Genomic DNA, 14,785 nt, shown 5'->3' on the forward strand with positions numbered 1-14,785 from the left:
GTGTAAGGGCATTGTGGACTACACCCCATTATGGGGGGTGTAGTCCACAACATCTGGAGTGCCGAAGGTTGCCTACCCCTGGTCTAGATCAAACTCCATTAAATAAGACAAACAAATGGAAAAATGAATCAGAGATTGACTTTACTGATAATGATTGGTGTGCTACTCTTATAGATATTCGAAAAAATATCCACTGTCTGAACATAATAGAATGTCAATATAAGATAATGTATAGATGGTGTATGACCCCAGATAAAATAAGTAAGATGTATCCTGATCAACTACCACATTGTGGGCGATGCGGAAGTTTAGATGGGTCTCTCATTCATATATTGTGATATTGTAACTTAGTTAAATGCCTCTGGAACTGGTGTTTTGATGTGTTGAATTCCTCATTAATATTTCAATTGGAAAGGGCCCAGATATTGCTCTTTTGCATTTAAACTGGAATGTTTCCTCCCCTGTATCTAAATGTCTAATAATTCACTGCTTTTTAGCAGACAAGACAATGGAAGTCCCGTTCATTATTTCAAAGGAGACAATTTAATGAGCAATTATTATTCCAGCTGCGTATGGAAAAAGATTTGATGAGTTCCTCGCCCCATTTTATACATAAACATCAACATTTTATTAAATGGATTGAGATGTTAGAAAATATATGATTATTGTTTATTGACCTATGATATAATCTAACTCTATATGTATTAGAACCATGTTTATATCTGGACTACTTGACTGTAACTTAACATATTAGCCGATTTTGTATAGAGTTTCTAATGCTAATAACTTAACTTTTGATGCAATAGTAATGTTTGCCATATCTGGTTACAATTAACAGCACTATCAAATTTATGTAAGCACTGTCCTTTCAATGTTTGGTTTTATGTTGTCCATTTTTGTAAATTCTTAAAAAAACAAAAAACAAAAGAATCTGGCCTTAGAATGAGACAAGTTATGAAGAGATAAAATATGACTCATAATATCAGTACACAGAGTGAACAATATTACCACTCTGTTTTCCATGATTGAAGTAAAGGTACAGAAAAAATACAATGTTAGATGAGATGTTCACATTTACGGTTCCTCCGACAGGCAAGGACTCGAGTGAACTTGTACGACATTTCCTGATTGAATCATCAGCCAAAGGTGTTCACCTAAAAGGTGCATCTGATGAACCATACTTCGGTGAGTGTAAAGAAACTTTTTTTAAAAAAAGTAGATTCTAATGATTGTAGAACAGAGCAGATGTGGCCAACAAGTGATTGTCCAACTCTAGTGGACAACAAAACCAGCTCTGGATAAGAGTGCCATGTAAGAATTAGTAACTAAATATACTGCATACTCCAGAACTTAGAAACTGATTTGAAATTAGTTCAAGATAAGTCTACGAAATTGCCATAATTGATTATTAATGGGGCACTATAGGCACCCAGACCACTTAATCTCAATGAAGTGGTGTGGGTGATGTATCCATGTCCTTTAAGCTCTGCAATGTAAAACATTTTAGTTTTTTTTAAGAAACTGCAATGTTTACACTTTTGTTGCACTGGACGTGACTCTTTTCAATGTGGAACTTTGAATGTGCATGTGATGCTTACTGCACATGTACATTGGGTCCCCAATGCTTCCTTTAAGAAATTAGGAATAATTTCTCAGGAGACAGGGTTAAGAAACTGGTCCTTTACAATATATAACCAGAAGTAAGGTTTTATTAAAATTAACACAACAATCTGCTTTATATGTATATGCGTTTTATGTGTATGTATATGTTTAACTGCATGTTTCTTAGAATACGTAAACACAGTCTAATCCCTTAGTGTTCAGAATGTAATATGTTTCTTCGTTATTTTGAGGACATCCTTTATAGATCCATCTAATGCTGCAATCAAATGTCCTCTTCTAAGACTTATGAACACATTTAGGTCAAGTGATTGATTTTATTAATGTCACAATCACATGGCACAAATTTGCAACAATATTCCAAGTTTCACATGACTCTGAACTTTTATTCCATAATCTTAATCTCACCCGAAGTACATAACCTTACTCTTATCAGTAATGACCTGCCGTATGACTGGGATGAGGTTAGAAAATCTGCAGAATTTGCTTTGATAAATGTGTGTCAAAAATAGTTTGCCTTCTTGTGAGACCTTGTGTCATGCCTTAACTATAATATCCCCTTACTTCCTGGTTCCACGGAGCTTAGCCACACCTCTTCATGACTCGGTCTCCCTATTTAATCTGACTGCACCAGCTGATCAGGGCTGGATTATTGAACTACGTTCCTTACTCACAACCCGGCTACAACTTCGTTGTGAAAGCCTCTGCTACCAGACCGGACTGAAAGACTCTGCAAAGTTCCCTTCACCTTTCCTCATCCACGGCTAAAGCTGAACTCTATCCATGCAGGATAATCTGCCTCTGAGGAATCTCGGGAACCAGTGTTCTATAAGCCGGAAGCTAAGTAAAACTTCTCTGATAAACGTTGCATCTAAAGCTGTTATTTCCTGTCTCCAAAGTCCTTCGTTAAAGCCAACCGTTACAGCTAACTTCAACACATACTTGTCTCAGTTAGCTGCATCTATCTTTCTTCAGTTAAAGTCTATGGAACAGCTATTGTAACTTCTTATCATCTAATTAACTAATACTACTAAAGGACTCTTGCTGCTTCAGTTCCGTTTACTCCTTAAAGCTACAGTGCATGTAACTGTGGACTTCATTTATCGTTTATTACTTAATGCTACAGTACCTGTAAAGTGGAATTAAAGTCTTTACCTTTTACTTTCTTTAATAAATATTCAAACTATACGAAATCTGCAGTTGTGTTCCTTCATAACAAATGTTTAAACGTGACAGAATAATCCAGCCATTGTAATGGATCCAGCAGATTTCGATTCTACTATAACTACGTTGAATCAAAGAGTTAATGCACTAGCCCAAAGTGTGCAAGACCTGCAAGTTACTAACGAAAGACTTCTCACTTATATCAGAGATTTACAAACTCATACTCCTCATACTACTCTGCACTCGGCTAGTGATCCTGCTGTGTGTAACCCTGAAAAGTTCTATGGAGATCGTTCCAGATACAGGGAGTTCCTCAACTCTTGCAAATTGTTAATTGCTTTGAAACCTCGATCCTACCCTACAGAAAGAACTAAAGTTTGTTCGGTTATTTCCTTTCTAAGAGGTGAACCTATGTCATGGGCTCATTCCTTTCTGGAAAACGATGACCCCATCTTAGATTCACTGGATGAATTTTTTGAAGCCATGTCTCTTCTCTATGAAGATCCTAACAAACAAGCTACAGCTGATTTAACAATCAGAACACTACAGCAAAGAAATAGACCCGTTGAAGATTACATTGCTGAATTCAAAAGATGGGCTATAGAAACGCAATGGAATGACATCACATTGCGCAACCAGTTTCGAATTGGTTTATCGGAAGCTGTAAAAGATGAATTATCTAGAACAGAACTCCCTACTAATTTGAACGCTCTAATTCGCCTATCAATCAGCATTGACAGAAGATTAAGAGAAAGAAAGGCCGAAAAGTCTCTTTTTCTTTCAAAAGACCGCAAACCTTTCACTCCCTCAAAAGCTCCAGAAAAGACTTCCTTAACAAGTGAACCTATGGAACTAGGGGCTCCAAAGCCTCCTGACAACCCATCTGAACCAATCGAACCTATGGAAATAGGGATAATAAGAAGTCCCCTCACTCCTGAAGAGAAAAATCGAAGACGTATGTTAAACCTCTGCATGTATTGTGCCTCTCAAGTTCATTCAGTCTCTGATTGTCCTTCATTGAAACGGACAAAAGGCAGAAGGCCGTCTCATGCCTCTTCCATCCTAAGTGTACTTCCCTCTACAGCAAATACTCAAATGTCCCCTATCTTTCTTGTATTACAGTGGGACAATAAAAGAATCATAACCAAGGCTGTTATCGATTCCGGTGCAAATGGAGTATTCATCGACTCAGCCTTTGTAACAAAGAATAAAATTCCTTGTGTTCGTAAAAGAACTTCTGTACCTGTTAAAGTGATTGACGGGTCCCTCATCTCATCGGGACCAATACTTCATGAATCCATCCCTCTAAAAGTAACCATCAATCATACTCATACGGAAAGTCTTATATTTGATGTCATCTCATCACCATTTTTTCCTATTATATTGGGGATCAACTGGTTAAGGAACCACAACCCTCAAATCTCATGGTTTCCCTTCTCTCTTGCATTTGATTCTGATTATTGCAAGAAAACATGCTTGCAACGTATTCCAATTCTTCAGTCTACGAAAGAACTAGCTAAAACCTCATGTTGTTCTGACACCGAACTGGAGTCTCCTCCTCCTACAATCATTGGTGAATTAAAGAGAAAGTTTACAACAGCTCCTATCCTTCAACTTCCAAATCCTTCATATCCTTATGTCCTTGAAACGGATGCTTCGGAATTTGCAATTGGAGCTGTCCTTTCTCAACACAAAACTCCTCAAGTACCTCCTTCGCCTAAAGTCATTGGAATCTTATCTTCTCTTATTGACGACATTAAAGGTCTCAGTGAAGATGCTCTTGAACTTCCTAAATCAATGAAATTATCTAAGAAAAACGGTCTCTACTATTTCAAAGACCGGATTTACGTGCCTCCCTCCTTCAGGATTAAAATACTTGAATTAATTCATGATTCTCCTCTGGCAGGTCATCCAGATATGAAAAGGACCCTTGAATTGTCTAAAAGATACTGTTGGTGGCCTCGTCAAGACCAAACTATCGAATCTTATGTCAAATCTTGTTCTGTATGCCAAAGATCCAATCAATTGTCCTTGTTGAAGCCTCATCATCCTGACCCTTTCCAAAGAAATCTCACTACTTCTCCTGATCCCATATTGGTCCAGGGTGAAGAAGAATACGAGATTCAAAGTATACTGGATTCAAGGTTCCATCGTGGCTCCTTACAATATCTCATCAGATGGAAAGGATATGGAGTTGATGAAGATACATGGGAAAACTCCTCTGACGTTCATGCTGACAAATTAGTTTCCCAGTTTCACAAACGCTACCCTTCTAAACCAAGTCAATAGCACCCAGAGGTTGCTCATTAAGGAGGGGATACTGTCATGCCTTAACTATAATATCCCCTTACTTCCTGGTTCCACGGAGCTTAGCCACACCTCTTCATGACTCGGTCTCCCTATTTAATCTGACTGCACCAGCTGATCAGGGCTGGATTATTGAACTACGTTCCTTACTCACAACCCGGCTACAACTTCGTTGTGAAAGCCTCTGCTACCAGACCGGACTGAAAGACTCTGCAAAGTTCCCTTCACCTTTCCTCATCCACGGCTAAAGCTGAACTCTATCCATGCAGGATAATCTGCCTCTGAGGAATCTCGGGAACCAGTGTTCTATAAGCCGGAAGCTAAGTAAAACTTCTCTGATAAACGTTGCATCTAAAGCTGTTATTTCCTGTCTCCAAAGTCCTTCGTTAAAGCCAACCGTTACAGCTAACTTCAACACATACTTGTCTCAGTTAGCTGCATCTATCTTTCTTCAGTTAAAGTCTATGGAACAGCTATTGTAACTTCTTATCATCTAATTAACTAATACTACTAAAGGACTCTTGCTGCTTCAGTTCCGTTTACTCCTTAAAGCTACAGTGCATGTAACTGTGGACTTCATTTATCGTTTATTACTTAATGCTACAGTACCTGTAAAGTGGAATTAAAGTCTTTACCTTTTACTTTCTTTAATAAATATTCAAACTATACGAAATCTGCAGTTGTGTTCCTTCATAACAAATGTTTAAACGTGACACCTTGATTGTCCTCACTTCGTTACATACGGTATAATCAGAAGGTCCAACACTTGACCAAGCGTCAGTGTAAAGTCTCACAGTCTAAGCAACAGATGTAATAACCACCATAAACAATGTCATAGTCTTTTCATTCTCTACATATCAGACGATAAGTTTGACATGATTGGACTTTCGACCTCCGAGCAATTCACTTTTCTGCAAAATTTCTAACACTTGGCATGTCTTTCCTTTCAGGAAGTCTTTCTGCACTTGTACATCAACACAGCATTACTTCCTTGTCTCTACCTTGCAAATTATTAATCCCAGATAAAGGTATGTACCAAGAATTATCACACGTTAACTCAAGAAAGATAGCAGATGATTGCATGGCTATATGTGTATTCCAATGGAACCTCTAGATTTACAAGAAGTTTGATAATTTGGGTATTTTACCAATGATAACTCAAGAGTGGGAGAGAGGGTTTTATCTCTGACTGCTTATTTTTTCCAAGTACTGATACACTTAAAATAGAAATGTAAGTGTTTCCAAAACTTAGGCTGCCATGGTCTAAGTCCTTCCATCAACAACAAAGTGATTGTAACACGAGTCCTCAATAGACAGCGTGTAGAAGAGTTTAAATAACTTTATAATTAATTGCTTTAAACATGTTGCGTAACATCAAGTAGCCTTAAGTTTAGTTGAAGAATTGGCTGATCTTAACACTTTGCGATCTATCATCAAAATGTCCATTAGTCTCATGTCTTGATAAGAAGGGGTGAATGTTGACTTTTAATATAATTAACATTGTCTTCCACACAGATCAGCATAACGGGGAAAGCAGTCCGGATTCTCCTCCAGGACCCGCTGTGTCTGAGCTAAACACGTCAACTGGTGAGTTCTAGATTAAAAAAAGTCCAAAGAAGATACACAATATTTTTCACTTAAAGCATTTTCATCACAACCAGACTGTATGCCAGTTGTAGTCATGAAGCTTTTAAAAAAGAGATGAATGACATGAGACAAATGTTTCATAGGTGCCTTTAAATAATGCTAATGGTAATCAGAGACACAAGCCTCCATGTTGATCTAGTCTATGGGGCTTATTCAATAAAAAAGTTGACAAGGGAATAGCAAGTTATAGGCCAAATATAGTCAATTTGGATAATTTTCCAATTTGTCTGCTTTGCACCATAATTTGCTATTGTCCGTTCTCTACTTTTGCCATCATAAGGAAAAACATGTGATTTTTCCAGCCAATATGAATAATGAATAGAGAAATTTACAATGGTTGTGGTAATATAATGATCTATTAATGAATTTAGTGCACGCAAAGCTCAACTTTGTGGCAGGTCCTTTATGAACAGATTCTGGATTTTGACATTAGTTGAACAGATATACAGCATCAACATTTTGTGATAGCAGAAGGTTAAGGTTGATACCAGACATGGTTTAAGTTGGTGTTGCAGATGTCTTCAGACTGTGTTTAAACTAAAACAATTAGACCAAAATAACACTCATTTATAAGTGATCTGTCTTCACCTGGTAATGCACCCAAAGGAGAGAGTCATCCAGGTCAAAAGTTTACTTTGTTTTTCTAGATCTATATATTTTGCTCGCTCGTCTGCTATAGCAACATACACAACATTTAGGCTAAGGACTCATACTGTAAATACTATTACTCGGACTCTCTACCTGTTAGGTGTGTGAGAAGAGAAAACAAATGATCTTATGGTTCTTCTAGTAATAACACAGTGTTTTGTTATTACTATTTAATATTTTGCTAATTTCTGTATAACACAGATATTTTGTTTCTCCCACAGCATGCAATGTCCTGTATCTAAATTCCGTCAGTACTGAGACACTGACGGGGTCAAGTGCAATCCAGAAAGCTGTATCTGTTACGTTTGAGAAGACTAACCTACCCATGCAAACCATCGTACACTTCAAAGCCAATGAGCAAGGCGTTACTTTGACTGACGTCCAGCGCAAGTAAGGACAAAATCCACATAATGTACTGTTGCCATTGAGTTGGTGTTCTGCCGCATGTAACTGACATGTCTGCTCTTTTTCCATGTAGAGTTTTCTTCCGCCGTCATTATCCACTTTCAACCCTAAACTTCTGCAGTGTGGATCCTGAGCTAAGAAAGTAAGACCACCTTTTAATCTTTGGCACTGTTTTTATGTAACAGGAGGAGATAGAGAGAAGTTATATATAAAGTAATAGGAGTTATAAGGAGTGCTTATATGGAGTAATAGGAGGAGTTATAGGTAAATGGTACACTGCATGGAATAATAAGAGGAGTTATAGGGAGAGGTTATTTGGAGTAATAGGATGTTATAGAGAGAGGTTATATGGAGTAATAGGAGGAGTTATAGAGAGAGGTTATATGGAGTAATAGGAGGAGTTATAGGGAGAGGTTATATGGAATAATGGTAGGAGTTATAGGGAGAGGTTATATGGAGTAATAGGAGGAGTTATAGAGAGAGGTTATATGGAGTAATAGGAGGAGTTATAGGGAGAGGATATATGGAGTAATAGGAGGAGTTATAGAGAGAGGTTATATGGAGTAATAGGAGGAGTTATAGGGAGAGGATATATGGAGTAATAGGAGGAGTTATAGGGAGATTATATATGGAGTAATAGGAGGAGTTATAGGGAGAGGTTATATGGAGTAATAGGAGGAGTTATAGAAAGAGGTTATATGGAGTAATAGGAAGAGTTATAGAGAGGATATATGGAGTAATAGTAGGAGTTATAGGGAGAGGTTATATGTAGTAATAGGAGGAGTTATAGAGAGAGGTTATATGGAGTAATAGGAGGCGTTATAGGGAGGTATTGTATGGAGTAATAGGAGGAGTTATAGGGAGAGATTATATGGAGTAATAGGAGAAGTTATAGAAAGAGGTTATATGGAGTAATAGGAGGAGTTATAGAGAGGATATATGGAGTAATAGGAGAAGTTATAGGGAGAGGTTATATGTAGTAATAGGAGTAGTTATAGAGAGAGGTTATATGGAGTAATAGGAGGCGTTATAGGGAGGTATTGTATGGAGTAATAGGTGGAGTTATAGGGAGAGATTATATGGAGTAATAGGAGAAGTTATAGGGAGAGGTTATATGGAGTAATAGGAGGAGTTATAGAGAGAGGTTATATGGAGTAATAGGAGAAGTTATAGGGAGAGGGTATATGGAGTAATAGGAGGAGTTATAGAGAGAGGATATATGGAGTAACAGGAGGAGTTATAGGGAGAGGTTATATGGAGTAATAGGAGGAATTATAGGGAGAGGTTATATGGAGTAATAGGAGGAGTTATAGGCAGAGGTTATATGGAGTAATAGGAGGAGTTATAGGGAGAGGTTATAAGGAGTAATAGGAGGAGTTATAGGGAGAGGTTATATGGAGTAATAGGAGGAATTATAGGGAGAGGTTATATGGAGTAATAGGAGGAATTATAGGGAGAGGTTATATGGAGTAATAGGAGGAATTATAGGGAGAGGTTATATGGAGTAATAGTAGGAGTTATAGGAAGAGGTTATATGGAGTAATAGGAGGAGTTATAGAGAGAGGTTATATGGAATAATAGGGGATGTTATAGGGAGAAATAATACAGACCTTGTGGGGGGAATTGTTTGAAATATTATATGAAGGACAAGGAGACATTAAGTATATGGAGAGTTTATAGGCAAATGCTACATTGAGCGCTATATAAATGTAGGTAAAGGGAGAACTCAAATTATGAAATAGCAGGTACATGTTGTAGAGCAATAGGGGTCCTCTTGGTGTAAGTAGACTGCAGATACATATTGTGTGTAATGAAAGTGAAGTTGATGCCTGGTGGGGCCATGATGTCAGCTTTGCTGATTCCTGTCTACCTTACTTGCTGGGACATGATTAAGGAGCGTCTGTGATTCTCACAATATTTCATTACAATGTGGCTGCAGGGAAACTTTGTGGAGGAGATATGATTAATGGAGCCTGCAGTCACAGCCAAGCAGTATGAGAAAATTAGTATATTTCTGTGTCCTGCCAAGATAGTTGAACTCACACGTCTATGTTTGCTTCTGAGTTAGGATGCCTTGAATGCTTCCACTGACATGTTGGAGCTCACCATTTATGATGCAAGCAATGTTTGCAGATGCTTATCATGGTGGCTTTGTTCGTTTCAGCCATATTGAAGACCCACATATTGTCAGCCGGTATGTAGAATGGGAGTTCTGTCAATGTGTACCACATTGTCCTCTGCCATGATTTAATAATTGGTGTTCTGTTTTCCTTATAAAACCAAACTTGGAATTTCTGTCTGGTTTAAAATGGCACTCAACAAAAATATCTCAAACTACATGAGCTGGCCATTTCTGAAATGGGAATTAACAACCTTTATATCAAGGATTTCCAAACTGCAGGATTCTTATTCATTTCTTGAAATCAACTACCATGACCCTGGTAGATACTGAATGAGAGTGAGAGCAGTAGATCAGCAATAAAGGGCAAAGGGTGGTTTCACTCCGACATAGGTCATTTTCTAAGGTGGTTTTTTTTTGGACACATTTATTCGAAACAGGTAATGATTTTTAGGTATTGCTGCAATTCTTATTTTCTGCCAATAGATGGAAATCTCTGCTTCTTAAATTTCTAAATCTTTATTTTTTTTTTTCACGTTCCAGGTGGCAAAAGCATTGCAGATCTTCAAGGTAAAAACCTCTTTTACAATTCTCAGTTTTTGCACGCTTTCCGTTTCATACAGCTCTTCTCTTAATTCAGACATTTATTTGCTGTCACGTAATGTCATTTCAATAGAACGGTGGACACGTACTCATACGCATATTGACCACAGGAGCTTAGCCGAAATGAGGTTAACACAACTTCCATAGAGTAATCCAACATTATAGATATCCAGGAACTCAAGTGTTACTTCAAAGGCAGATTTAATGGCGTTTAGTGTAACTCAAACCCAGCAACATTTCAACAACTATCTGAGGTCTTTATCAATAGACCTCAGACGGATAAAGACCTCATGTAGAAGTCAATACATTGCTGCCTTCGAAGCAACCCTTGAGTGCCCGGATTTCTCTCCATGTTGTTACAGTAATTTAGGTCATCATTAGCTTGTGATTGTAAATGGATACAAACAACCTAAAGGGATCACTACAGTGTCAGGAAAACAAAGTGGTTTTCCTGGCACTATAGTGCCCTAAGGGTGCCCCCACCCTCAGGGTGCCCCTCCCGTGGCGCTGAAGGGGTTAAAACCCTTTCAGCAGCTTACCTTTATCCAGCGCCAGGCTCCCTCGGCACTGGTGACCTCTCCTCCCCAGCCGACGTCAACTCCCGAGTGGAGCGGAATGCACATGCGCGGAAAGTGCCGTGTGCGCATTAAAACAGTCCATATTTAAGCATTTCTCAATGCTTTCCTATGGACGTTCTGCACGCTGGATGCGAATTTCGCATCCACCGTCGCAGATGCACCTCTAGCACCAGCCACTAGAGGCTGGATTAACCCTGCTATGTAAACGTAGCATTTTCTCTGAAACTGCTATGTTTACATCTGAATGGTTAAAACCTGAGGGACCTGGCACCCAGACCACTTCATTGAGCGGAAGTGGTCTGGGTGACTATAGTGTCCCTTTAACTTTGTAATTGCCATAATAATCAAAATCAGGTATATAAGTAAATAACTAACCATAAGCAGACACCTAATCAAACATATGATTACCATTTCTTATAAATGAGAATATACTTGTATGTTACCTGCCGAAGCACATTTTATATTTAAAGAGACACTGTGGTCACTACAACTATTTATCTCAATTAATTGGTTATAATGCCTATAAACTAAACTAAGAATGGGTCAGTGACTAACGATCAAAAGTTAGATATATAAATAAAGTTAAATATATAATAATGTGTAAGACAAGTTTATAATCATAGAATATTCATGGAAATGGGGCAATCTTTTCCCTTTTGAGTAAAATCTCAACAACATTCATACGTAATCTATAGAGTGAAATAAAACATACTAAAACAGCGTACATGTTTAATACGATAATTGTTTTTAGAGGGAGAAAATTATAGAAGAATCAAGAAATATTTCAGAAAAATTTGGATTTTTTGTTTTGTTTTTAATGCTGACGATATATTTAATATTTTATGTATTTATTTAGGATTTTTGGATTTGTTGCGAAGAATCCAACTGATGCCTCTGACAACGTGTGCCACATCTTTGCAGAGTATGATGCTATTCAACCAGTTTCACCTCTCATTACTTTCTTAACAAACTTGATTCAACAACAAGAAAAGTTGTAATTTCTTCAGTTACCACTAGAGGAGCCTTGTTTTGACATATATCCATCACTTGCTCCCTTGAGATATGGATTGCACCCTCTTACACCATATGTTCTATATTTCGTACTCCAGATAAAGCTTCTAGAACGGACGTGTTTTTATACCTGAAAAAAACGACTACTATTGAAAAGGATGAAGTTGGGATCGTAGCCAACATTCTAAGGAAACTGTGTTCACACTTTGATCCACCACTGACCTCGATCAGCAGAGAAAGCATTTTTTTAATTTGTATTTTTGTATTGCCTGCATAATCAGCTTCCAAGACACACAAAACCCCCATGCCCTACCTTCTAGTTTATCACAATTATTTTCTATGAAACTCTACCCTGATGCTTCTCACTAATATGTTCGTGCGGGAATAATGGCTAGGTAAGCATTTTGCACTAATGCTCACAGATTTCTAGATATGCTTTTGTAGCAATCTTTTTCAGCTTAAATTATGTTTTGCATAATTTCTTATGTTGCTTATGTTCCGAAACACTCCAATCTTTGTTTCTCAGAGGTAGAATCCTAAGGATCCACATTGACTATGGTGACATCACCATTCCACTTCTTATAGAAACGTCTGAAAATAAAGTGAAGAATGAGTGATAATTCTATATTATTATGTTTCTTATCATTTTATTATTTATATAGCGCCAGCAAATTCCATAGCGCTGTACAATGGGCTATATGTACAGTTCTCCTATTTGTAGGAGTATAGCCTTTGAGGACCTTTATAATAAGGTGTTTTTTTATTTTTTTATTATTTACTTACTCTTAAGCAGGGCATAGGTGATATAACAAACAGCCACTATTTCAGACTGCCACAGTGTTAAAAGACACTGAAACATCATATCTGCTCTATTAACAATTACTACTTTAGGTAAACAAAAATGTATTGCAATTAATTTTACGTTGTCATTGTTAGAATGTCTTAGAATTCTTTGTTTTATACTTTTCATTATATTTATATATTTGTCTTTTGTATTTGTTAAATAAAGTATTTTTTTTCAAATAAAATTATATATCATGATGTATTTTTTCTGCATTTGCATTGATCCAGCCATATCTGGAAATATTTAAGTAGTTTTTTTTTATGAGTGGAGTTTATTAACGTAGAAATTGTATTTTTAAAACTTCCCATGTGCCGGACCCTGATTATTTCCTGCCTAATTTCAGTCGAGTAAAACGTGTTAGAGGTCAAAGGGCAGGGCTCAATTGTTTGTAGGAATCAATGGGTAGAGAGAACCAAGTTCCAAACACTTCATACTCAGGGCTGGCGCTACTATAAGGTGGCACAGGTGGCACCAGCCCTGGGGTCGTAAGATCCATCTAACCACCAGGAGAAGAGCACACAGCATAGCACTCCCCTCTTGCTGGTCAGGGCCGGTGCAAGGATTTTTGACTACACAGACAAGGATGCATTTTGCCTCCCCCCAAAAAAATGCATCTCCACCTGTGTGTCAGTGTTTTATATCCTATCTTTCGAATATCTTTCTCCCTTTTTCTCCTTTGTGTGATTTACACCCCCTTTGCTGTGTTTTATCCCTCGTGTGTCTTACAACCCACTTGTGTATCTTTTACTTTCTGCAGCCCCTTTGTCTGTCTCTTCTCCCCAGCTCCTTTGTGTGTCTCTTTCTCCCCAACAACTTTGTGCGTCTTTCTCCCCCTCAGCCCTTTTGTATGTCTCTTTGTCCCCTCCAGCCCTTCTGTGTGTCTATTTGTCCCCCCTCAGCCACTCTGTGTGTCTCTTTGCTCCTCTGTATGTCTTTATCCCCACTCAGCCTCTCTGAGTTTCTCTTTGTGGCCCCTCTGTGTGTCTCTTGGTGCCCCCCAGCACTTCTGTGCCTTTCAGTGTCCCTGTCATGTACCTTTTATTGTGCCCCTGAACCTTTTATTATGCCCCTCCCCTTCTCTTCTGTACCTTTTATGGTCCCCCACCCCTCCCGTAGCTCTTATTGTCCTCCCTCCAATCCTGTAACTCTTCTTGTCCCCCCTACTCTCCTGTAACTCTTCTTGTCCCCTACCTTCCCTCCTATAACTCTTCTTGTCCCCCCTCCCTTCCTTTAACTCTTCTTGTCCCCCCTCCCTTCCTTTAACTCTTCTTGCCCCCTCCCTTGCTGTAACTCTTATTGTCCCCACTCCTGTAACTCTTCATGTCTCCCCTCTCCCTTCCTGTAACTCTTCTTGTCCCCCTTCCCTTCCTGTAACTCTTCTTGTCCCCCCTCCCCTCCTGTAACTTTTATTGTCCCCCACACCCTCCTGCCTGTACATTTCATTGCGCCCCCTTTATCTCCCTCCATGTAACGTGGTTAAGCGAGTGGTACGTAGCAGAGGATCCTGTTTCCTGTCCTGGTCTGACAAGAAGCAGTTTGTTGCATCTCCTGTCAGACCGGGAAGACCGCGGTCCGGTCGCTTGGCCATGCTATATGCAATGACCGGCAGGAGGGGAGTGCTATGCAGGGTACTCTCTTCTTGCTGGTCACCCGAGAATGGCACCCCATCCTGCGCAGTAGCACCCTAAGGCGCCCGCTTGTGCCGCCTTATGGTAGTGCCGGCCTTGCTGCGGGCCTCCGTGTGAAGTGCCGCCGAGCGCGCACTGGGGGAGATGAACTTCACTAACCTTTTCTCCGGTCTGCGGTTGGCAATGCTACACAGCAGTAAGGTGAGGAGAC

General features: G+C 38.9%; 1 protein-coding gene across 1 annotated transcript in view; it reads left to right on the plus strand.

The window, feature by feature from the left end:
- TNS4 (tensin 4) overlaps positions 1-13,039 on the plus strand; it is a 28,554-nt gene extending 15,515 nt beyond the window's left edge. Inside the window, exons 7-13 of the mRNA XM_063459065.1 lie at positions 1,093-1,185; positions 6,042-6,119; positions 6,607-6,678; positions 7,608-7,776; positions 7,865-7,933; positions 10,454-10,480; positions 11,948-13,039. Coding sequence (XP_063315135.1) covers positions 1,093-1,185; positions 6,042-6,119; positions 6,607-6,678; positions 7,608-7,776; positions 7,865-7,933; positions 10,454-10,480; positions 11,948-12,089 — 650 coding nt within the window. The 3' untranslated portion in view covers positions 12,090-13,039. The remainder of the gene's footprint in view (positions 1-1,092; positions 1,186-6,041; positions 6,120-6,606; positions 6,679-7,607; positions 7,777-7,864; positions 7,934-10,453; positions 10,481-11,947) is intronic.
- Positions 13,040-14,785: the final 1,746 nt, after the last annotated feature.

This window comes from Pelobates fuscus, chromosome 6 (genome assembly GCF_036172605.1).
Source record: "Pelobates fuscus isolate aPelFus1 chromosome 6, aPelFus1.pri, whole genome shotgun sequence".
In the NCBI taxonomy this organism is placed as follows: domain Eukaryota; kingdom Metazoa; phylum Chordata; class Amphibia; order Anura; family Pelobatidae; genus Pelobates; species Pelobates fuscus.